This window comes from Wolffia australiana, chromosome 16 (genome assembly GCF_029677425.1).
Source record: "Wolffia australiana isolate 7733 chromosome 16, ASM2967742v1".
Classification (NCBI taxonomy): Eukaryota; Viridiplantae; Streptophyta; class Magnoliopsida; order Alismatales; family Araceae; genus Wolffia; species Wolffia australiana.
In genome coordinates, this window is record NC_135850.1 from 11,631,480 (window position 1) to 11,654,527 (window position 23,048).

The window sequence follows — 23,048 nt, forward strand, 5'->3', positions numbered from 1 at the left end:
CCGAGCTGATGATGCGAGGTGTCACGTGAGCTGTGTTTGCCGACGTTGGCCATGGGTGGATCGCTTGTGTGCAATTGATACATTCCAACCTCAATGTGTCCCTTGAGAAGCACCTTTCCATTAGAACAGTCTTTTACAAGACAATAAGTGGGATGAAATTCAAAGAAAACATTATTGTCAGCTGTAAACTACCGAACTGAAAGAAGATTTCAGGTAATAGTTGGAACGTGAAGAATGTGATTAAGTTTTAACTTACACGATGATGTGTGAAGAGATGTATGATCAGATGAGTGAATGGGCAAACATGAACCGTCGCCTATTTAGAGCTTGTCTTGGCTGGGGTAGATTTGTGGATCCATGAGGATATTCAGATCAGAAGCTACATGATGAAAGGATCCACTGTCAAGATACCATTGGGACGACGCTGTTGCCAATGAGGTGGTGTTGTATGCTTGAGGAGGTGACCTAAACTATGGGTCGAAGGGTGATTGAGTTTGATTGTAGACGCCATGAGTGTCTGAGAAGGGTGTCTCAGTTGCTCTTGGGTCTTGTGGCGTATAGGTTTTATTAAACCTTTCATAGCATTCCTTTCATAATATTATTCTATCCAGATAATTTGATGTCTGTCTTGACTATCCATCAAATAGGAATATTTAGAATACATGTTTAAAGAACTATTGATCTATGCATTATGATCTTATCATAATTCACTATGTTATTGTACGTATTCATGGACTTCATTTTAACAAACACACTGAAATAATTATAATGAACGCAATATTTTATTCGATGAACTTAAATATACGTGGTGGTGTGATTGGCTTGATGGTTACATAATATCCATCAGAATCATCATTTAAAAGATATTTAAAACCTAATACTCATTCCCTGTGGAGATGACCTTTGCTCATCACCAACTAGTCAAATTATTTTATGAGTGAAGGTTTACAAATTATCATTGATTAACTCAAATATCAATGACAAATCAACACCCTAAATTTTGAGTTTACCAACATACACGGTAATTGATGACAGAACAGTTCCTTGAAAGACTAGATGTCCTCATTTTTACCCTTCAGAATATGGCTTGTAGCTTGGAAGCCCACATGTTGCCTACTTGACCTATGGACTGTGCTAAATTGAGATGTGAGTAATTAATAAACATGTTGTATATACTTGAGTAATTTGGCTAGTTAGTAAATAGTTATTTAGATTATGAAGTGACTTATTAGATCCACATTTAATTAATCATCTAAGTTAGTCTTAATGCATTTGAAAATCATCATAGAACTCTTCTTTGATATTTCACTATGTTAGCCAAGTACTTCATCAAATCATCTTTCTTGAGGTGTCTTCTCTTATACAGAGGTTAAATAATCCCATCTTAACTACTCAATCCTCTTCTTGAACCTCTTCCTGAACCCGAACTAAGAGAGTTTATAATTTCATGATTAGGAACTTGTAGGTCATAGCCAAAGTATAACCATTCATCCATAAGATGTCTTTGGTGATGGATATTATGTGATAGTTGAACCAAATCACACCACCATGTTTTTATTTAAGTTAATCGAGTGAAATATTAGCTCCTTATTATTCTAGTGTGATGCTTATAATAAAGTCCATAAATACATGCAATGACCAAGTGAATCATGATGAGATCATAGTACATCAATCGCTAGTCTTCAAACATGTATTCTAAATATTTCTATTCAATGGATAGTCTAGATGGAGATCAATTTATCTAGATATAATAACACTATATGATCCTACATATACAATAAGATTGGTTTTTTTTTTATTGGCAAAATACACGGTGTTGGGTACGTCCAACCCTGTGGTTGTGCCCGAAGACCGATCTATCCCTGCCCTAGATGCCACCCAGGGGGATTTTATATATGAAGTAGATTGTTTGTCAACGTTTATATGCATGGAGCGAGCATAAATATCCCAATTACACTCAGATCCTACTCGTCCATGCCCATGATGCAGGAAAATAAAAAATACATGAGTGTACCTAGGAGGCGTTCGGAGAAAGTCACTCGTGCCGGCGTTGTGCAGGGTCCCTCATAACAGTGATGATGTAGGGAGTGTCTAGAGCTCTTCCTGCCTTCAATATGTGTCATTGTTGAGGTATGTGGCAGGTACATCGGTCAGGCGAGAGGGCGAGTGCTCTCTCCTCTAGTGCTCCATGCAATAGTCGCGGGGGCCATCCTTTAACAAAGTGCGATGCGTGTGAAGAGCCTGCAAACCAAGGAGCTCAACGCGGTGGCAACCACGAACTATCCGAGGGAGTTTTTACCAGGAGGAGTAAAGAGTAGAAGTGGTTTGAGTGCAAACCGCATGGTTGGCAAGTGCATTCAGAGTCTGGTTGCCCTTGCCCAACTAGTGATGGATGTTGATCAAGCGGGGACGGCACCATATGATGTCCTTCCATACTTGTTGTAGTCGCCACTAAGAGCAAGTACCTGCATGGAGCATGTTTACTAACACCTGTGAGTCTGATTCTACGATGACATTGTGGAGGTTTCACGCCTCACAGAGGAGCAAACCATCACGAATCGCCATAGCCTCGGCTGTTGTGTTATTTTGGATACCATAAAAAGATAAAAAGGAAAAGAGAATACTCCTTGTGTGATCGCGGAAGATACCACCCCCTCCCTTTGGCCGCACCATCTACATTCAACTTGAGGATGCCAATTGGTGGTGGGCGCTAATGGACAAGCTATACTCGAATGGTGATGGGGGCGAGGTCACCGAAATGCCCCAAGTGAGAAGGAGATTGCATATGAGGGCTGAGCTGCGGGCGAGGGATGGTATGAGATGGTGGGTGCGTCGCATCCACTACTGAACTAGTTGTATGATATCTAGTGCTCGCATGGGGTTTCCTGCAAAACGAAAAAATTTTGCCATTTCCAAATCTCCCATAGTAAGTAAGCTATGGTGACGTGAAGGAATGGGCACCGCTTAGAGTCTGTTGGCTAGAGGAAAATCTTGCCAAAAAACTCTAACGGTGTTATAGTAGAAGGCGTACATAGAAGGGGGTGCCAATGATGTGTAATTTGGGGCCAATAGTCTAGGGATGTCTTACTATGGAAGAAAAGGTGCTCCACAGTCTCAACCTGGGGAGATGCGAGGCAACAAAGGCAACGTGAACTGAGGGAGTGACCGATACAAGTCACCCGATCATTAATTGGGAGGCCACGATGCATGTCTCCAGAGGAAGAAGAGGACACGAGTGATGATAGCCTGATGCCAGATGCGGTGGCCCTAGTGCTGGGTGGGGGATTTCTTACAGAAACACTCCCAAGAAGATCGGTAGGAGAAGGACCCATCAAGGGTAAGCGTCTAAATAAGATGGTCATGAGTGGTCCCGATGAGAGTACTCTGGGCATGAGATAATGTGTATGATGGGACCATGCTGCTCCCAAAGGTGGCACGTATTGCCCATGAGCAGTTGTGCCACGGTCATTCGAAGGAGATGGGGCTCAAAGTGTGGATGATGGGCTAAGGGCAGGTCGGCTAGACTTGGATCATACCAGAAACTAAACTCGCCACGATCGACATGCCAATATGTGACCTTGGCTATCGCTAGCCAATGTCGCTGCCAAGTCTACCATCTACGATGACCCCAGATATCTATCTCTCTAAGAGTCCATTCGTTGTACCTGGCTGAGATCAAACTCCCCAATGGGGAGTGTGTGGTACGCATACACCACACAAGCTTCTTTTGAAGCATTTCTTGGACATCCTAAAGGCGTCTAATCCCTAGACCCCCCTCGTCCATCAACCGACAAGCTTTCTCCCAAGAAACCTAATTTTGGCGACTCTCTCCCTCAAGGTGACCGGACCATAAGAAACGTGCGCACAATTGCTCCACAGAGTGGAGGATTCTGAGCAATAGTGAGTTGACCGTAAGGATATGTAGTGGGATGCTCACAAGGACATGTTGAATAAGTTGGATGTGTCCTCTAGGGAATAGAAAAGAAAGTTTCTATCCATCTGGTTTCTTTCTCAGCTTGGCCAACAAAGCATCAAAATAATGATGCCTAGCGGGTCCAAGAAAGTTAGGGCATCGGAGATAATTGAAAGGGACGTATCATCGTGAGTACTCGATATAGTGTTAGATAATCTGAGAGCGCTTAGCAATGGTGAATGAACCGACCATAAAGCTGTTCTTCAAAGCATTGACGAGTTGGCTAGAAGCCTGCTCGTACGCAGTAAGGACAATCATAAGTTCCTTAATGAATTTTTTAGATCCATTAAAGAAAAGGATGGCATCATCAGCAAATAGAGAGTGTGAGAGGATCAGGCATCCCCGTTTCATAAAATATGGTTGGATGAAGCCGCGAGCAGTTGCGCGTGTGAACGATCGGCTAAAGACCTCCTCCATCAATATAAAAAGGGTGGGTAAGATGGGATCACCTTGTCGCAGACCTCTTGTGGCCGTGAAGAAGCCTATGGAGTTTTTGTCTACCAAAAGAGAGAAATGATTCTCTCTAATGCAGACATCTACAAGAGCGATGAACACATTGGTGAACCCAAAGTGGTGTAACACTTTGGCAAGGAAACTCAACTCGACTCGATCAAAAACCTTCTCCATATTAAGTTTGATACTGATAGTCGAACCCCAAATATAAGTGTCTAGTGATTGCGCTAACTCGTGAACAAGGATGATACTATCTTGGATCTGCCGACCCTTGACAAGACCACACTGTTCAAGAAAAATAAGTCTATCAAGGAAGGTTCCGAGTTGATTTTTAATGATCTTAGATGCAACTTTATAGCATACATTTCAAAGACTAATAGGACAAAAGTATCTAAAAGAAGCTGGAGTGTCCATTTTTGTAATAAGGGCCAAAAAAGTGGATTTCCAACTTCATGGTAGTATTTTACGCGTAAAGATCTCCTTGATAGAAGCACCAAGTCCGTGCATACTATAGCCCAACATGTTATGTAGAACTCTACATAAAACCTATCTAGTCTTGGGGCCTTCTCTGACAAAAGGATAAGACCACCTCCTTGATCTCTGCTCACATAGGAAGGGTCGTAAATAGGGTGTTTTCCTGGTCAGTGACCAAGTGGGGGATGGAATCTAGTAAATCCTCACTCGCAATTGTCAACTGTGAAGCAAGGAGTGTACTAAAGTATGCGACACCACCTACCGCTAGCTGGTCTAGGTCCTAATTATGCATCCCTAATAGGTCATAATATTAGGACAAGCTCTATGACGAATTGAGGCATGAAAGAAACACATGTTTATGTTGCATTCTCGCAACCATTGGATATGCACTTTCCGGAGATGAAAATATCATGTCATCGAATAGAATCCTCAAGTTGTTCACTAAGCCTAAGCTTGTGCTCCCCACTTTGTTTGTCCAAGCATCTTATATATGTCGCTCGATAGCTGCCAGCTCCATCTTGAGCTCTTCAACTGGTGAATGCACGTCCCCAAATACATGTATATTCCACCTTTTCAGGTGGAACTTGAGATTTCTCAGTTTGTAACTGAGGTTCTCTGTGTGTGATGTAGAGATCTCGCAATGCCAGTGGTGATGCACAAAGCTTTGAAAAGATTCATGCTCCAGCCACATAGATTGGAATCGGGAAGGCGACATGCAAACATGAGTACCTGCGCCCGGGAGAAGGAGAATCGGTGAATGGTCAGGGTGAGATCGCAGTAAACGATCAATAATAATATTGCACTGCAGTAGTGCAGTACTATTTGTGAAGCAATAGTCATGGCGTTCATACATATGCGTGTTTGCTTGACACTCATTGCACCACGTGCATCTCTCGACTATAATGGAGGGCTCCACTAGTGAAGTGTGATAAAGAAAGTCGTTGGACGCCTGCATGGATCTCGACCTAGGTGGTCGACCTCCCTGGCGTTCACGGACTGCTAGTACATAGTTGAAATCCCCCACCATAAAGTAGGGAAGATCAACAAGGCGCGGATGGGTGTTTATATGCTAGATAAGTTCCTCCCATAGGGCCTCTCACTCGAGGTATCTATACGATGCATAGACTACCGTGAGTGTGCAACGCACCAAGGAAGGCTAAACGACAAAGGTGACATACCGGGTCCCTTCGTCAATGAGCTCCAATGAATAGTCTCGTGTCCAAAATAGCCATATCTTATTCGAGGAGTGGTAGTAAACTTGATCCATTCTGAGTTTCCTCATAATGGGGTGTGTGATATCCAAGGTAGTCATCGATTCAATAAGCCCAACTATTCCTAAACTGGGTAAGAGGGTTGTCCATCCCTCGACAATTCCAAATGAGACTTGGAATCATAGAACTATCAGCTCATGTGGTGCAACCTCGATCGGGTGTTATATATGCGGCAAGTGTGAGGTGTATATGAGTGAATGCTCTGAAGGTGGTGGGGTGTCCGTATCTGAGTCCTTAGATATGGAGGCATCATCCTCCTCGCTCGTGGAATTAAGTCCAGAAGTGTCCCCACATGTGTCATCGCTAGGGAAAGAGGCTTGGGGTTTAGTCAAGCATTCCTCCATAGCAAGTGGTATATGGGGTATGTAGGGATCAGGTAGAGTTGGTGGGTCGGGTGGGTGGGGAAGGGGCGCAATAGGTATGTCGGTTGGGTGGGGAGAGGGTATGTCAGGAGGGTGAGGATGTGGATCAATGACTGGGCGTGAGTCGGAAGGTGGGTGGTGGGAATGGCAAGAGTCAAGAGGTTAAGCGGCCAAAGGAAGGAGTTAGTTGGCTAGGAGATGGGTGACGAGGGGTACGTGTGGTGGGCAATGGCGGGTGTCAAGGAGAGGGAGGACAAGGTGGGGAAAGTGCCAGAAGGGAATGACTTGCTACAACTAACGATGGGGGTAGAGGGCATGGGAATAATTGATGAACAGTGGGTGATGTGGAGCATGAAGATATAGGCCAAGAGGAACTAGGAGAAGAGGAAATCGGAGCAGAATGTAGGGCACTAATGTGAGTCACTCCTACCTCATTGCAACATCGAGTATCAAATCCATCTGCTACCTTTAAAAGGGCAAATGCATTCGAGGTTTGTGTAAGTGACCTAACCGCTATCCCTTTGCCCGATAAGTGGCTAGTAGATGGGACATCTCTAGCCCAAAGTGGGGTTTTAGGGTGTTTATCAACACCCTTCTTCACCCATTGTACAGGTATAGGTTTAGGCCGAACCGAAGTAGGTTTGGCCGATATGGGCCCCCGGGGAAGGGAGCGCAGCACAATCGACACACCTTGCGGTGTGGGGGTGGGCTATGCAATTAGTGGCGGTCTCTGGTTAAGGCGACACTCTTTGGTTATGGATTTTTCCTCTACAATATCATCATCGAAGGGCAATGGGGGAAGGAACTCCGTCTGGGGGGATGAGGTGGCCTATAGCGCCTTTTGGTGACACGTGTCGATGGTGTGTCCCAAAAGTGTATAGTGTGTATAGAATTATGGGAGATTCTCGTACACAATGGAATGGTAGATCATCTCGTCCCCATTATTACTAAGTATCATGCGATGAATAGGGGCTAGTAGATCAATCTCCACATAAACTCGCACATATCTTGGGCGGTTGAACATATGTACGTATTTATCAAGACATATAAATGTCCCTACAATGCTGGCCAAGGATTCCAGAGTTGTTGGCGTGAAGAGGTGGGGCTGTAGTCCCTAGAAGCCCACACTAGGACAAAGTGAGGGGTATGATCATGTGAGGTGCTCGTCTGCTCCGTCGTCCATCGGTACGTATGCATGATGGAACCACTAATATTTCAGGTGATAAGGCTCCAAGCTTTCCTAAAATAAGCTTCCATTTGGAAGCGAATATAGACACTCCAATGGTCGTGAGCGCCGATGACCACTGGTTTGAGGAAGTGTCCTGGTGCTACATATATCCGTGTGATATCATCTATAAGGGGCACTTGGTAGCGAATTGCCCTATCAGGGTGTAGGTGAATTACACTGCCATTCTCGTGATCTCCTATTTGGAAAATGTAATAAGTCGCACTCTCTCAGATTCGGTATAACCTTGCGTCAAGGTCTTGTCATCATAATGAGGGGAAGTATAGACTTCGGGAGTGGTTGTGCAGTAGTCATCTGTGTAGGTCCAGCAACCCTCGTCGTCCATATCATTAGTGGTGTCGGTTTGTCTCTCTATTTGTCTCTCCCTATCATGGCGCGTGTAGGTCCAGGTTGTGCAGCCCGTTCACTCATAGTCTGCCCAAGGCTACTCGTTTGGCCGATCGAAGTAACAGAGGCAAAAACTGAATCATACTCAGGATTGGCCTGTTCGGCGGTGCTAGATCTAACTGGGTTAGGGGGGTCAACCTGGTCGTGATTGATCGGTGTGACCAGAGAAGACCTGGTTAGGGGAGTCGGGTTGACCCCAGCAAGGTTGACCGGTACGGACAGATCAGACCTGGTCGAGTCAGCCAGGTCTGTTTGGTAGGGGTCAGCGGGTTCAATAGGATCGAACCCAGCTTGATTGGCCAGTACGATCAGGGCGAGGTCAGCTAGGGCGGCTAGGTCTACCCGATCGAGAGCTCCCAGTTCGGTCGCGTCAGACCCTGGTGGGTCGGCCAAGTCTAGTTTGGCTGTGAAGTCTATAAGGTCAATCCAGTTTGGAACGACTGGTACGATCAGGTCGACCCTGGCTAGGCAGGCCTGGTCGACCAAGTCAATCATAGCCAATTTGACCAAGTCGACCCGGTCTAGATCGACCGGTTCGATCAAGTCAGACCGAGTCGAACCAGTCTGGGTCGGCCGGGTCAACCAGGTCAGACCCAGATGTTTCTACCAGGTCGACTCAACCAAAATCAGTCGGGTCGACCAGGTCAAAGCTAGCTGTTTCGACCCGCCCAGAATTGGCCGGGTTGACGGGGTCAGACCCGACCGAGTAAATCAACTTGTTGGCCTTTATTGAGTCGTTGGCATTAAATGCCAATGGCTCAATTTTTTGAACGAGGGGATGATGGTCCACGGGTCCATCATCTGGACCGTCGTGATTACAACACGTGTGGGACGATGGTCCAGATGGGCATGCTGACGACTTTGGTCCCGACAACATTTAATGTTGTCAGGGGGCGTAGCAGGTGGGGCTCGTTTTTTTTTCTTTTTCTACTTTTTTTGTTTTTTTTCATTAATTGTACGCCATTGGATTCGTCCAAGGTGTCATATCCAATGGCCTGGACAGATCCTAAGGCAGATGTGGCTGAGCGACCTTTTGACATGGGTGACACATCAGAAGACTAGGGCGCTGAATCGGCCACGTCAACAAAAGCGCTCTCCTGTCTCGCTAACGTGTTTGACACATTAGCCTGCTAGGTGGGTGGTCCTTCGTCTTCAGCTGCCCGCATTGGATTGCATGCCACGTAATTTTTAACGGTAATAGGGATTTTAAATCATCAAAATCTCAGATAAATGAAAAGGGAAGGATAGAAAAGTTGATACAAATAGACGCACCTTGACGAGACGAGCAATTTAAGCCCAAATTTGATATACTCTCGTTCTCTAAATCGAGAGATATCGCAAATTAAAATTTCAAAATGAAAATGTTACCTTTAAACTTCAATTCCTTTGTTAATAAGAATGATAGCACTAAGTACATATAGTGGATGCTTTAGGAGAAAGAGTTTACTAAATTAATCTGAATGAATCTGTGAATGGTACTATATCTAAACGTCAATCGGGTTGATTCATGTCACATTTGTATAAGTGATCCATTGACCTAAGACACCAATGATATATTGTGGATGGACAACTATGTATAGACTATGACCTACAAGTCTACAACCACATGATTGAAAATAATCATAGCTCATATATAGGAAGAAGCCCACAAAGATGATTGAGGGGTCAAGACGCTATCATTTGCCCTCGGTAAAAGAGGATATTGACTCAAGAAAGATGACACTATAAATATTTGGCTAGGGTAGTGAGGATATTAGAGAAGGCATTCTCCAATGATCCATGTTACACATCAGTACTAATCAAATGGCAGATTGGGGTTTGAAGATGAACCATACCCTAGGTCATCCGGGAGTCTCATGCGGATGAATGATTACACATATAAAATGGATCCAATTGAAATTTCAAAATTTATATTTAATATAAATTGCTAACTTATCATTTATTTTTAGTGATTTACTAATATATATGTGTATGTTCGCCTTAAATATGTTCTGAATATTAATTCTTAAAAATAAAGTCCCAGTCAGAAAATTAAGTTCTTAAGAATATGAAGTTGAAACAATCCTTAAAAATACATTTAAATCCACAAAAATCATAATATCACTCAAAAATAGTTTTAATCGTTTGAAGGTTGATAACACGCAGTTATAATTATCTTAATGCATAAATATGTATAAATTTCCCAAAAATAACCCTATAGTTTATATGTTATCAGTCTTTCTAGGGTATCCATCAAATATGCATATTTAGAACGTGTGTATCGGCTAGTGATCTTTGTATTATGATCTCATCTTAATTTGCTAAGTGTGTTACACGAGCTTGATTTATAAGCATCACACATGCACTATAATGAATACTTTTTATAAATGAACAATGAGTGACACATGGAATATATATTTCTATCGTGAGTGTGATAGAGGGACAGAAGAAAATGAATCAAACTGTGATATTTAATAATATTTTAAGATACTCATTAATCGACAGCAAGGGAGTATCCTTCCTAATATTATAATCCTTAAGTAGAAACCCGACCAATCACACAAATCTGTCGTGCTCTAGATCACAAAGACAAGCACTATTTATAGTTGCACACATATAAAGTAGTAAGTACCTGTTATATTTAACAACCCTCGTGTTGTCCTTTCTATTGATGATGCTTTGTTTTTACATTCAATGATCATGCACGATGATTTTACTTATCTTCACGGTAGGAATTAGTACTGAAATTCAATGCCACCCTTTAGTGATCTTAAATTTACATATTGGCACGCTTATTTAGACCTTCGTGAGAAAAAGCTTGTCTAACGGCATTATGGATGTGTGAGGAATTAATATTGTTCTAGACACTATAATGTGTAGCAAATTTTAAAATTTCATAAAATTATGCTTTCCAAAAAATATCCAACAATATATTTGACTTCTAAATAGATTCTATACGCTCTACTATGTGACGGATCTCACCCAGAAATTCTACTGAAATTCATTAGTACTGCACACAGAACACTCATTCAATATTTTCAATTCATATATACCTAATAAGCACATCAAATTATCTCTAAATGTCGACAATATAATTCATTATTCAATTTAACCAGTTATATTTTATATATATCACATATCTAAACAAAATTTGAACTTTGAGCTGATAAAAGTACTGAAGATTTTTAGCTCAAATGGATGAAAAATAAATTCGACAAAAGCTTGAGCGCTTTTGTCCTTGTTTTGTGTAGAAGTTAATCCAACAAATAAATTTAAACAAAAAAACAAAAAAGAGATTACTTAATTTCATTTTTTTATTTTAAAATACAAGAAAAATGAAAACTAGCGAGGAATATAGGACTTTTCAAATGACAACAACATAAGAAAAAAAATCAAAATCAGGGCAAGCAAGGAGATGATAAATAATGAAATACGTAACGAGAGAAAGAAATTAAGATATATACAAGAAAGATAAGGTAATAATCAAATATATAGACAATATGAAACATATGGTTTGTAATCATAAATAGAAACACTTTAACAGTTAGTTTGCGACGAGTGATATTTAGCTAAAGAGGGGTTGTCAAATACAGCAAGTTATTTGTACCACCTTTTGCTCATCTCTCTCATGTTTTAACACAGTTGAAGATGTATAGGTTTTTCATTCGTAAGAAATAGAGAACATCTGAGATATAGAGAACTGAGTGTGTGGCATAGAATATGATAAATAACAACTGCCAGAAAAGTCAATAAAAAATATATAATCATCATATGAAATTCATTATTTGAATTCCATTTGAATTCTACCGAATGCCATAATGACATTTATGTCAACTTTAAGTTTTTAGGCTTGAGTTTTTAGGCTTTCCCCTTGAGTCAATATTTTCATCTTTAAGGATACTTATACGAATGCCATACTTATACTCTCTCCATTTGGCACTCTGTTCTTACTCTCTTAAATTCTCAAAATTAAAAGGTCATTTGTTGGAACATTGTATCAGAGCTCGAAGATCAACAACACTAACATTTGCTTGTCTAATTTATTTCATCTGTCCACATTATCATTGAATCCCTTGTAAAATATTAGATTCTTAAAGAAGGGAAGAGACTTAAAAGTAAAACATTTGAAATTTTAATAAAGTGGAATCAGTCTTCTGGAAAATTATGGGGCTGCATGAAAATAATTTTAAAAAGTATAAACCTAAAAGTAATTATCTGCACGAAAATAATTGCAAAATATACGACACCTAAAACCCAATATTAGAGTGGAAAAAAGTGTAATTTCTCCTCAAGTGGGAAAATAGTAAACAATATTCATACCAAAGTGAAAACATTCTTTTCGAAAATAATGGGTGCCGCATGAAAATAATTGTAAAGCATATAACACCTAAAATCAATACTCATGGGGAAAAAGTAAGTTTCTTCATGAAAAAAATTGCAAAAAATGTAGCAACATTCTTTTTGAAAATAAGGGAGGCTGCATGAAACTAACTGAAAAAATATAACACTTAAAATCCAATCTTCGGGGGAAAAAGTAATTTTTCCGAATAAAAATATTTGCAAAACCTATAACACCTAAAATCCAATCTTCGGGCAGGGCGGGGGGGGGGGGAATTGAAAAATTGAAAAAAATTGCAAAAATTGAAAATTTGAAAATTCACTTGGAAAAAGTAATTTGGATGCAAGCGAACAATTGCCAAATACACCTAAAATAATTTTAAAAATCTAAAATCTAGTTTTCACATGGTTTAAGTTTACGAAAAGAAAGACCCACACTCGGAAAAAAGTGATTTGTCTGTATGAAAATAATAGCAGAAAATGTAACACCTGAAATCCAATATCCACGTGGAAAGAAACAATTTGGCTGCAAGAAAAATATACAGCACCTAAAATAATTGCAAAAACAAGAAATCGTAAAATATATTTATAGTGCAGGGACGCGGAAGGGATGGTTATTTCGTCCGTGGGTAAGTATATCATCCCATTCCAGAATTCAGACAAACGGCGGGTCATAGATTAAAAATTGTATATGGATGAAACAACCGTCCCATATGGGGCCTTGGACGGCAGACGAGACTATTTCTGTGTTCCATGGGAGTCAAGTAGGAGCTAGAGAGCTCTAGGTGGCCAACACACGTGTTGTCACACATGTCAAATTCTGAGAGGCCTAATCTTTATGGTGACATATTTTTCGTCCCAAACGCTGGACAGGATGTGGACGAACCTCTAAAAATGGGATGTAGGACGGGATTATCTTTGTTCCGTCCCATCGTTTGTCCTCGTCCTGGACGGTCATGCACTACAAATATATGGCATAAAAAAGAATTGCAAAAAACAACAAATAAATAAATACATGGCACTAAAAAGTATTGCAAAAAACAACAAATAAATAAATATATGGCACTAAAAAGAATTGCAAAAAGCAACAAAGAAAGAAATATATGGCTTAAAAAAGAATTGCAAAAACAACAAAGAAAGAAATATATGGCACTTAAAATAATTTGGAAAGAAAAAGAGATGTGTCTGAGCCCGGGTTCGAACCGGGGACCTCTAGTGTGTGAGACTAGCGTGATAACCGACTACACCACCCAGACATTCTTGTAAGTAAAATCGCAAAGTTTTATATAATAAAATTTAAGCCTCCACTATTTCTTTAAAACTCCGGTCTGCTTGTAGAACACGAAGGAGAAGAAGAGGAGATGATGAACATGGAGATCCAAGACGGAGAGCGGCAGGAGCAGCAGCCCCTCTTGGCCCTCGGCCTCAAGCTCTTCCACCTCAATCACCCCGACGTCGACGACATCGACAAAGTTCGCCTTCAAGAAGAAGCTTTGGCCTCGATCAAGGCCGATGGTATCAACTTCTCCTTGCCCTAAATGATTTTTACTGCAAACCCACGATTTTAATCTATCTTAAGCTGTTTTTTCCTCGTAAAATCGTAGATATGGCTCCTCTGTACGAGTCTCTCGGTGCGAAATCGGTGCTGCCTTTCGATGCCGAGGTCCTCGCGACAATGCGTGGGAAAATCGAGGGGGAGATTGCTAAGCTGGACGAAAAGTAAGTCGTTTCCCTTTGTTTTGTGGCTTTTTAAATTCCCATTGTTCTAATTTTTAATTGTTCTAATTCCCATTGTGGCTTTTTAAAGTAAGTCGTTTCCCATTGTTGTTCTGGAAAACTGGGACGTGTTATTCTGCTTTAACAATGTATTTCTCAAGAAAGAGATCATTTTGTCAAACAAAGTCACTGTGCTATCTGTTATTTTTGATGGGATTAGTCGTAGTTTTACAGTATTTAATTCGGTAGAACTACTTAGTATACTTTCTGGTTAGTCACTGTGCAGCATTCTTTTTTTCCTCTTGAACTTCTTTCCCAACGAATGAAGTATTTTTGGGTGGATTAGTCGTAATTTTACAGTATTGACTAGCTCAGTATACTTGCTGGTTTCGCATTTACTTTGCTGCATTTTTTTGCCATGACCTTCTTTCCAATCGAATGTAGCCGTAAATTTTCATGAATGCCATGCTAATGTCTATGTTAGCTTTCTTGCTAGTTGTAGCTGTCTTGAGTCTATGTAACCGATTTGTTGCGTTGATGAGGAATGATTATTGGAATGGTAGATAGAAGATCATCTTTACTCGAGTTGTTTACTGTAGCATTAGAGGCTTGTGGTTTCTTCAAATTATGGTAGTTATGTTGTGTTCTCTGCCCGCAATTACAATGGCAAGTCATCATAATCCTCTTCACTCGTCTCTGCTGGGATGAAAAGTCGCCATTGTCGTCATCGTCACTCATTCGTGATTAGGACAGCTGTGAAAAAATCCTCATCTTAATTACGTAGTGGCGGCTGATGATAATGGCCGGACAAATCGACCCCGCCAGAATTGCTGGCATTATGGTCTTCTCTGCTGGTTTTAGCCTCGTCTCGTCTGATTTCTCTTGGCAGCCCTACAGAGTGTTTTGCCGATTCATGGCTGCCTCTACCAGTCTTCATTGCCGTCCTTTCGGCCTACTTTCTCTACAAGTAGTCATCATCCTCGTACTTCATGCGCATTAGGATGACGATGACGAAGTTGTCACATGCCACACACATGGGTTTCTGGATATCAATTATCCATTTCATCTTGGGATGGTGAACCTAAACTGGGATGTGATAGATATCTCCGTCCAGATACTGAGATTTTCTTTTGTGACTAGTCTTTGGAAAAAAACGCTCATATGCCGTGATGTTTTGATTGAAACATGTCAATTAGGATCTTTATTCATAGGACCTTGGTTTAAGAAGATTTTTTTAAGATTTGGGGTTTTTTACGTTTTATCATTCTCAATTTGCATATTTCATCTTATTTTTGACAGAATTGCTGATGCCGAAGAGAACTTAGGCGAGAGTGAAGTCCGGGAGGCTCATCTTGCTAAGTCTTTGTATTTCATCAAAATTGGTGACAAGGTACCAAATTTAAATGGTTTATCTCACGATTCTTCCCTTATAGACGTTATTTTACCAATTTGATATGATTTGAGGTGCTCTTTCTGATTTCAGGAAAAGGCCCTGGAACAACTCAAAGTGACGGAGAGCAAAACAGTGGCCGTTGGTCAGAAAATGGACTTGGCGTTTTACTCACTTCAGCTCGGTTTCTTTTACATGGACTTTGATCTCATCTCAAGATGCATAGACAAGGCTAAAATGTAAGATATACTCTCCTTTCTGATTCCTTTTTTCCTCCACATTTTATAATTTTGTGACAATACTTAAAAATGCTTAATAAATGCCAGATTATTCGAGGAGGGAGGGGACTGGGAGAGGAAAAATAGGTTAAAAGTGTACGAAGGCCTGTTTTGCTTGTCCACCAGAAATTTCAAGAAAGCAGCAGAGCTGTTTTTGGGCTCCATTTCTACTTTCACGACATACGAATTATTTTCTTATGACACGTTTGTTTTCTACACGGTTCTTGCCAGTGTGATATCTTTGGATAGAGTCTCCCTTAAGCAGAAGGTAATTTCTTTCTTTCTACCTCTTACTTCTATATTATTTATTAAGAATTTGTTGATAACATGACAGGTAGTCGACGCTCCTGAGATTCTGGCTGTCATTGGGAAAATCCCGCATCTTGGCGACTTTCTGAATTCCCTCTATGATTGCCAATACAAATCATTCTTCGCTGCATTCTGTACGTGATTGAAATTTCTTTTCCCTCACTTGTCTTGTGTTGCAAATAATATCATTAGTAATGTTGTGGATTCATAACGTCCTTTTCGGTATCTATCGCAGAAAAAACCATTATTTAATTTATCACCGAATATAAATAGCCAAGTGTAATAATATTCGAGATATATGATTTCAATTGTTTATCGAAGAAAGTTGGGATCCGTATCCGGCTCAGCTGCCACCAAGATCAAGAACTCCACATCTGGAAGTCTTGGCCGCATCTGGAACTAATACAAATCTCTTTCTGTTTCCCTTTCCTTGTTCTTGCTCTCTATCTTCTGACTCTCTGAAGAAGTGAAATTGATCCTTGACGCGAATCTTAACGTAGATTCTGAATTGTCCTCTTTTGGACTTCACTTTTTTCCCTGGAATGTTATCTTTTGCATTATGTGGTTCATTAATACTGCATTTAGGTATTTTTTATAAATACAGGAAGCAATGTCGAGTTGTCAACTTCATTATAAATGGATTTTCTGCTGGCTTGTCCAAACAAATAAACCTGGACTATCACACATGGTTTCGTACTGCCTTTTGGGTATTCTTATCTATTACATAAAACATTATTGAGTTGTTGACTTCATTACAAATGATTTTTCAGCTGGTTTAACCAAAAAAATAAAGTTGGACCGTTATCTACAACCCCACTTCCGTTATTACATGAGGGAGGTCCGGACAGTTGTCTACTCTCAGTTCTTGGAGTCATACAAGAGCGTCACCATGGAAGCCATGGCAAGAGCTTTCGGAGTGAGCGTTGACTTCATCGACCTGTAAGTTCAAACTTGAATCCTTATTTCCTTTTTAATTTTGGTTCTTTTTTTTATTATTTCCTCCCTCTAGAGTTTTTGAGTCTATCTGATCGATCTGAACGCTGACCTGATATGATCGGGTCGGGACCATGATCAGGCCAATCAGATTGATTGACTATCTTGATCAAAGCAGATCTTGGTGGGTCTAGCTGAGAACTGAAATGTTCGACTATCCAGTGCAGAATGGCTGTCTGGATCAGATCCAGACCAAATGATTGATCAAATCAGTTGCTCAGAGCAAACTTCTTGATATGGTATAGGTCCGGATCGTCCCGGACGTGGACGATGGACGGGACGGGACAAATTTCCCCTGGTCCTGTCCGACGTCTGGATTCAGTGCAGGGACGAAGAACGGGACAAATTTTTCATCCGACGGTACGAAAACCATCCTGTCCAGTCCTCCAGGGACAATTTTCCCCGTCCCGTCCCTCGTCCCAGAGGAAAAAAAACCCATTTTATATTTTTAATATATTAAAATTGATTTTTCTAAGTTTTTTAGGGAAATACGGAGGAGAGAGAATGCAAAGGAACATATGTACAATTATTTCTGAGCGGCGTCACTTTGCACACACATAAGAATACAGGGACTTTAATGCAATTTGTAATAACGAGACCAGGTGGAAACATCTCAATCGTCAGATGTGAATCCGGCAGTTTTTCGTCCAGATTCATCCGTCCATCATTCGAGACTTTCAGACGGGCAGTTTTTTCATCCCACGGGACGAAAACCGTATTGTCCGGTGGTACACCGGGACAAATTTTTGTCCCGAATTTTGTCCGGGACGAAAAAATCGTCCCGTCAGCGTCCCTGCACTATAATCATCGAATCGCTCGACACTGCCAATCAACGACAATCTGATCCAATCCAATCTTATTTGATCTTCCTCTTCCCCATAGAAGATAAAGAAAAGTTAAAAGACAAAAAATGATGAACTCTTTCTTGATGGAGCAGGGAGCTATCTCGGTTCATAGCAGCAGGAAAACTGCATTGCAAGATCGACAAGGTGGCAGGGGTTTTGGAGACGAACAGGCCTGACGCGAAGAACGCGCTGTATCAGGCCACCATCAAGCAGGGCGATTTTCTGCTCAATCGCATCCAGAAGCTCTCCCGTATCATTGACATGTGAGATCGAATCCTTTCTACTCTTATCAATCTTTCGGCAAATTTATGTGGAAATTCTTGGGTATGGATTTGCCGGCAAACGATTTTAATTATGGTTATGGTGTACACATGGATAGGAAGGTTAAGTCCACTTATAATTGCATAAAATCTAGCTCCATTTAATCAAAAAGTTCAATCACCATTTGTATACTGAACTTTAGTTCGTCTTATTATCATCATTATTGGCGTAACATGATTACATGATTGAGATGCGTGTAGTGATTATGTTCGTTTTAAAACAAACAACTCTGTGCAGTAAATATAATCCCTGAATCATACTTTGTTTTACTATCTTCTTAAACAAGGAACCTGAAAAATTGTTCTGTTGCTCGTTTTCTTAAAGATACTCATCGTTTCATAATATTGCGTTTATTACTATCTTGGTGGATTCATTCTTTTGGATAATGTTGAACTTTGTGATTACATACCATTTTTTAGATGCCTTAACATTCTATGTCACATCATTCTAACAACATAAACAAGAAAAGTATAAACTGAAATCTGGTGTATCATCACAAAAATATGTTATCTGGCATCGCAAGCCGTTTTGTGATTATTTTAGGCTTCTTACTAGGCAGTTCTAAGATACAAGTAAAATCTGGATGCTGAATGAACTAGAAAAGCTTTAGTTATCAACCTCATTGTTAAATTTGATAATGTTAACAAGCGTCTGCTCGGGTTTTGAAAAAATACGTTTGCATCATAACCAACCCTCTATTAAAAAAATCTTATTAGGCTTAAATATTAAATAATCTCTAAGAAAATTGGGCAAGCCAAATCATACTCGCTTTGTGGCTTTTGATGTTCTTCTCATGAGGTGTTAATGTTGTTCATGCAAATACTTTTTTTTGGGATTTTCTCTTGTACTTTGCTCTCTTCATGATATATTAATGTTCTTACATGCAAAGGTATGATATTATTGAGTACTTGTTCTAAAAAAGAAAATGATATGATTGAGTACATTCAGGAGACCAAGAGCCTGATATGGATAATATCAAACTAAATTATGTATTTATATTTTTAGAATTTAACAGATGAGTAGGTAATCTCAACAGAGAAGTTCAATCACTGAAAACACTCTAGTCTATGTCATTCAAGAAACCAATAGGTACTCGGTATAGATGCTGGCGAATTTAAGAGTAATAATAAACAATGTCAACAACTCTTTCCTCTTAAATTAAAGCTTGATAAAATATCATTACAGACCCCCAAACTAGATTCTTAAAACATCGAGTTCAGATTTTGTTAGGAGTCCAATTGAATGAGCAGAATTATATATATTTCTTTGGTTAACCCCAAATGAATATATTATGTAATGCTGAAAAAGATAATCTGGGTAAAGTTTGATTACAATATAATGTTTTATTTCCCACTGATATTTCATACCCACGAACTGAAGACTCTTATGAATTATAGTGATCTGTATAATATAATGGTAAAAAAGTTGGGACAATCAACTAATAAAGAGTTGTGAATTAGGTGGCTGTATTATTACGTCTTTCCCATCTAATTTAAGTATATGCATCTGATGAGGGTAGAAAAGGGGTCTAAATAGTTCATTTTTAATATTATTTTGGGAGAACTCAGGTGAATTATTTTGAAATTACCTTCATGTTCCCTTCTTCTGAAAGAGAACTCAGGATCTTATGGTTAAAATCAAAAACTGTAAATGACTTATCTGGTGACCTCATCTAGTATAGGAGTTTGTCTAATCAACCCATCATCTCCTCAATCTTCTCACCTTCATTTATCTTGAAAAGCTCGAAGTCGGTAATATATCCTTCATCCCCTTAGCAGTGCCAAGAGATGATATATTCTCACACTTTACAGTGTTTCTGCAATGTAAGGTAATGTTCATGACCTTGAAGTTAAGTGATAACTCATTTTCCTTTGCCTTATCAAGGTTGGCTCCCAATCCATCTCACAACATTTTCCATAGTGTAACTCTAATCCCTATCAGAAACATTTTCACTTCTTATCCCACTATGAGAAATTTGTGTCATCAACAGTAGGAGGCCTAAAGTCACCTTCCATACCCTTATGATCTACTTCTATACACTAATTATGGTTTTAAGTATAGTTAGCCTCTAATACCACTTGTTAGTTTAAGTGGATAAGGCATGAATAAGACGGAATGGGGGTGAATTAAGTCCTCCAAATTTTATTCACTTTAATATAATTAAACACATGTTACTAATCTAAGGAAGACAAAGTTATTTTTTTATACAGCTTAGGTAAGTCTTTAGTGCTGTTGCGGGTTATCCCACCTGAGTTGATGATGAGCCCTAATCAATTTTGTGTGAATGTACCCCCATATTAAACACTTGGTAGGAAGATGTAACAAGGATACCAATAAAATAAAATGTTGGTGAAGCTTTATAATTCTTGATCCCCAAAGTTTTGCACTAAGTGATGGCACTTGACCTCCTTCAACTCAGGCCCCAAATATTTCACATAATTGACCCCCAAGTCTACTAGTATACACTTGAATTTTATATATTCAATTAGTACAAGTACTCACTTATATGCCGATTATTTCGACCGAATATGTTTTCCGATATATTCAACATTAAATAATCATTAAAGTTAGTTATTTCAATGAAAAATACCTTGAATATATTTTGATAAAGTACAAAAAAGGTTCAATATAACTTGCTTTTATCTATCTCCTGATTCTTTCCTTCCCTTGCTGTTACCTCTATCTGCTATTGCGTGCTGATATTGCTTTAATCTTTATAAGAATCATTTGAATGATGGAAATATAATTGGCAGGAATGCAATGACACATTGCAAGTCTCATTCAGTGTTCATTAAGATAGATAGTGAGAAAGAGAGAGAGAAAGAGAGAGAGAGAGAGAGAGAGAGAGAGAGAGAGAGAGAGAGAAAGAGAGATAGAGAGATAGAGAGATAGAGATAGATAGAGGCAGATAGAGAGAAAGAGAGAGAGAGATAGAGAGATAGAGATAGATAGAGACAGATAGAGAGAGAGATAGGTAGATAGATAGATAGAGAGAAAGAGAGAGAGATAGATAGATAGAGATAGATAGAGGCAGATAGAGAGAAAGAGAGAGAGATAGAGATAGATAGAGAGAAAGAGATAGGTAGATAGATAGATAGAGAGAAAGAGAGAGAGATAGAGAGATAGAGATAGATAGAGAGAAAGAGATAGGTAGATAGATAGATAGAGAGAAAGAGAGAGAGATAGATAGACAGAGAGAAAGAGAGAGAGATAGATAGATAGAGAGAAAGAGAGAGAGATAGAGACATAGAGATAGATAGAGAGAAAGAGATAGATAGATAGAGAGAGAGATAGAGATAGATAGAGACAAAGAGAGAGAGATATATATATATAGGTAGATAGATACATACGTAGATAGAGATAGAGAGATGGAGAGAGATAGAGAGAGATAGAGACAGAGAGATAGAGATATAGAGAGATGGAGAGAGATAGAGAGAGATAGACAGTGATAGAGAGAAAAAGTGAGAGATAGAGATAGAGAGATGGACATAGAGAGAAAGAGAGAGAGATAGAGAGAGATAGAGATAGAGATAGAGAGATAGAGAGATAGAGAGAGATGGAGAGAGACAGAGACAGAGAGATAGAGATAGAGATATAGAGAGAAAGAGAGAGAGATAGAGAGCGATAGAGAGAAAAAGTGAGAGATAGAGAGAGATAGAGAGATGGAGATAGAGAGAAAGAGAGAGAGAAAGAGAGAGAGATAGAGAGAGATAGATAGAGAGAGATAGAGAGAGAGAGATAGAGAGATAGAGAGATAGAGAGGTAGAGAGAGATGGAGAGAGATAGAGACAGAGAGATAGAGATATAGAGAGAGAGATGGAGAGAGATAGAGACAGAGAGATAGAGATATAGAGAGAAAGAGAGAGAGATAGAGAGCGATAGAGAGAAAAAGTGAGAGATAGAGAGAGATAGAGAGATAGAGAGATGGAGATAGAGAGATGAGATAGAGAGAAAGAGAGAGAGATAGAGAGAGATAGATAGAGAGAGAGATAGAGAGATAGAGATAGAGAGAGATGGAGAGAGATAGAGGCAGATAGATAGAGGTAGAGATATAAAGAGAAAGAGAGAGAGAGAAATAGAGAGTGATAGAGAGAGATTGAGAGAGATAGAGCCAGAGAGATAGAGGTAGAGATATAAAGAGAAAGAAAGAGAGAGAAATAGAGAGTGATAGAGAGAGATAGAGGCAGAGAGATAGAGATATAGAGTATACATCCGGGATGCGGACGAAACGAAGACTTCGTCCTGGGACGAAGATTTCGATTCGTCCAGCGTCCCTGGATGAATCCCGGACGAAGTTTTGTCCGGATAACCCCAGACGAGACAAAATTTCGTCCTATTGGACGAGAATTTCGTCCGTCCAGGATGTCCGGACGGTGGACGGTCGAAATGGACGAAATTTTTTCTGCTTTTTTTCACTACGAAAAATAGTATTACTTTTTTTTTCTCGAGTAGATAGTATGATTATTAATAAATTGTGTTCATTATTAATTTATGATAATAATAAACTTTTACGTCCTGGGAGAATGTCATTGAGATTAAACAGGAATATAGGTTGATTATCAACAAATTGTGCTCATCAGCCCATTTTTAGCATTAATTTATTATGTTAATAGTAATTTACATTCTTCTATTTACTATTTCATTTACCTAAAGCTGGCATTGAACTTCAACTCCAAGAAAAGATTTAGATAAATAAGAAACCAAAACTCACGT

The 23,048-nt window shown here is 39.7% G+C and overlaps 1 protein-coding gene and 1 non-coding gene across 2 annotated transcripts; one reads left to right on the plus strand and one right to left on the minus strand.

Moving 5' to 3' along the window:
• Positions 1 to 13,665: 13,665 nt before the first annotated feature.
• On the minus strand, positions 13,666 to 13,739 carry TRNAV-CAC (transfer RNA valine (anticodon CAC)). The gene has a single exon. It is a non-coding gene; the product is annotated as a tRNA-Val (tRNA).
• A 78-nt stretch (positions 13,740 to 13,817) lies between these two features.
• LOC144713798 (26S proteasome regulatory subunit Rpn7) lies at positions 13,818 to 18,369 on the plus strand. Its single transcript, XM_078588489.1, has 8 exons — positions 13,818 to 13,998; positions 14,088 to 14,202; positions 15,499 to 15,589; positions 15,683 to 15,828; positions 15,916 to 16,135; positions 16,202 to 16,310; positions 16,947 to 17,115; positions 18,107 to 18,369. The coding sequence occupies exons 1-8, from the start codon at positions 13,845 to 13,847 to the stop codon at positions 18,279 to 18,281; spliced, it is 1,179 nt and encodes a 392-aa protein (XP_078444615.1). The 5' UTR covers positions 13,818 to 13,844; the 3' UTR covers positions 18,282 to 18,369.
• The last annotated feature ends 4,679 nt before the right edge of the window (positions 18,370 to 23,048 follow it).

What these genes read in the sequence shown, in the direction of transcription:
- LOC144713798 (XM_078588489.1), top strand. Translation starts at nt 13,845, where the DNA reads ATGATGAACATGGAGATCCAAGACGGAGAGCGGCAGGAGCAGCAGCCC. An exon ending in TCATCAAAATTGGTGACAAG is followed by an intron (nt 15,590 to 15,682) that starts GTACCAAATTTA and finishes TTCTGATTTCAG; the next exon opens with GAAAAGGCCCTGGAACAACT. An exon ending in AGCGTTGACTTCATCGACCT is followed by an intron (nt 17,116 to 18,106) that starts GTAAGTTCAAAC and finishes TTGATGGAGCAG; the next exon opens with GGAGCTATCTCGGTTCATAG.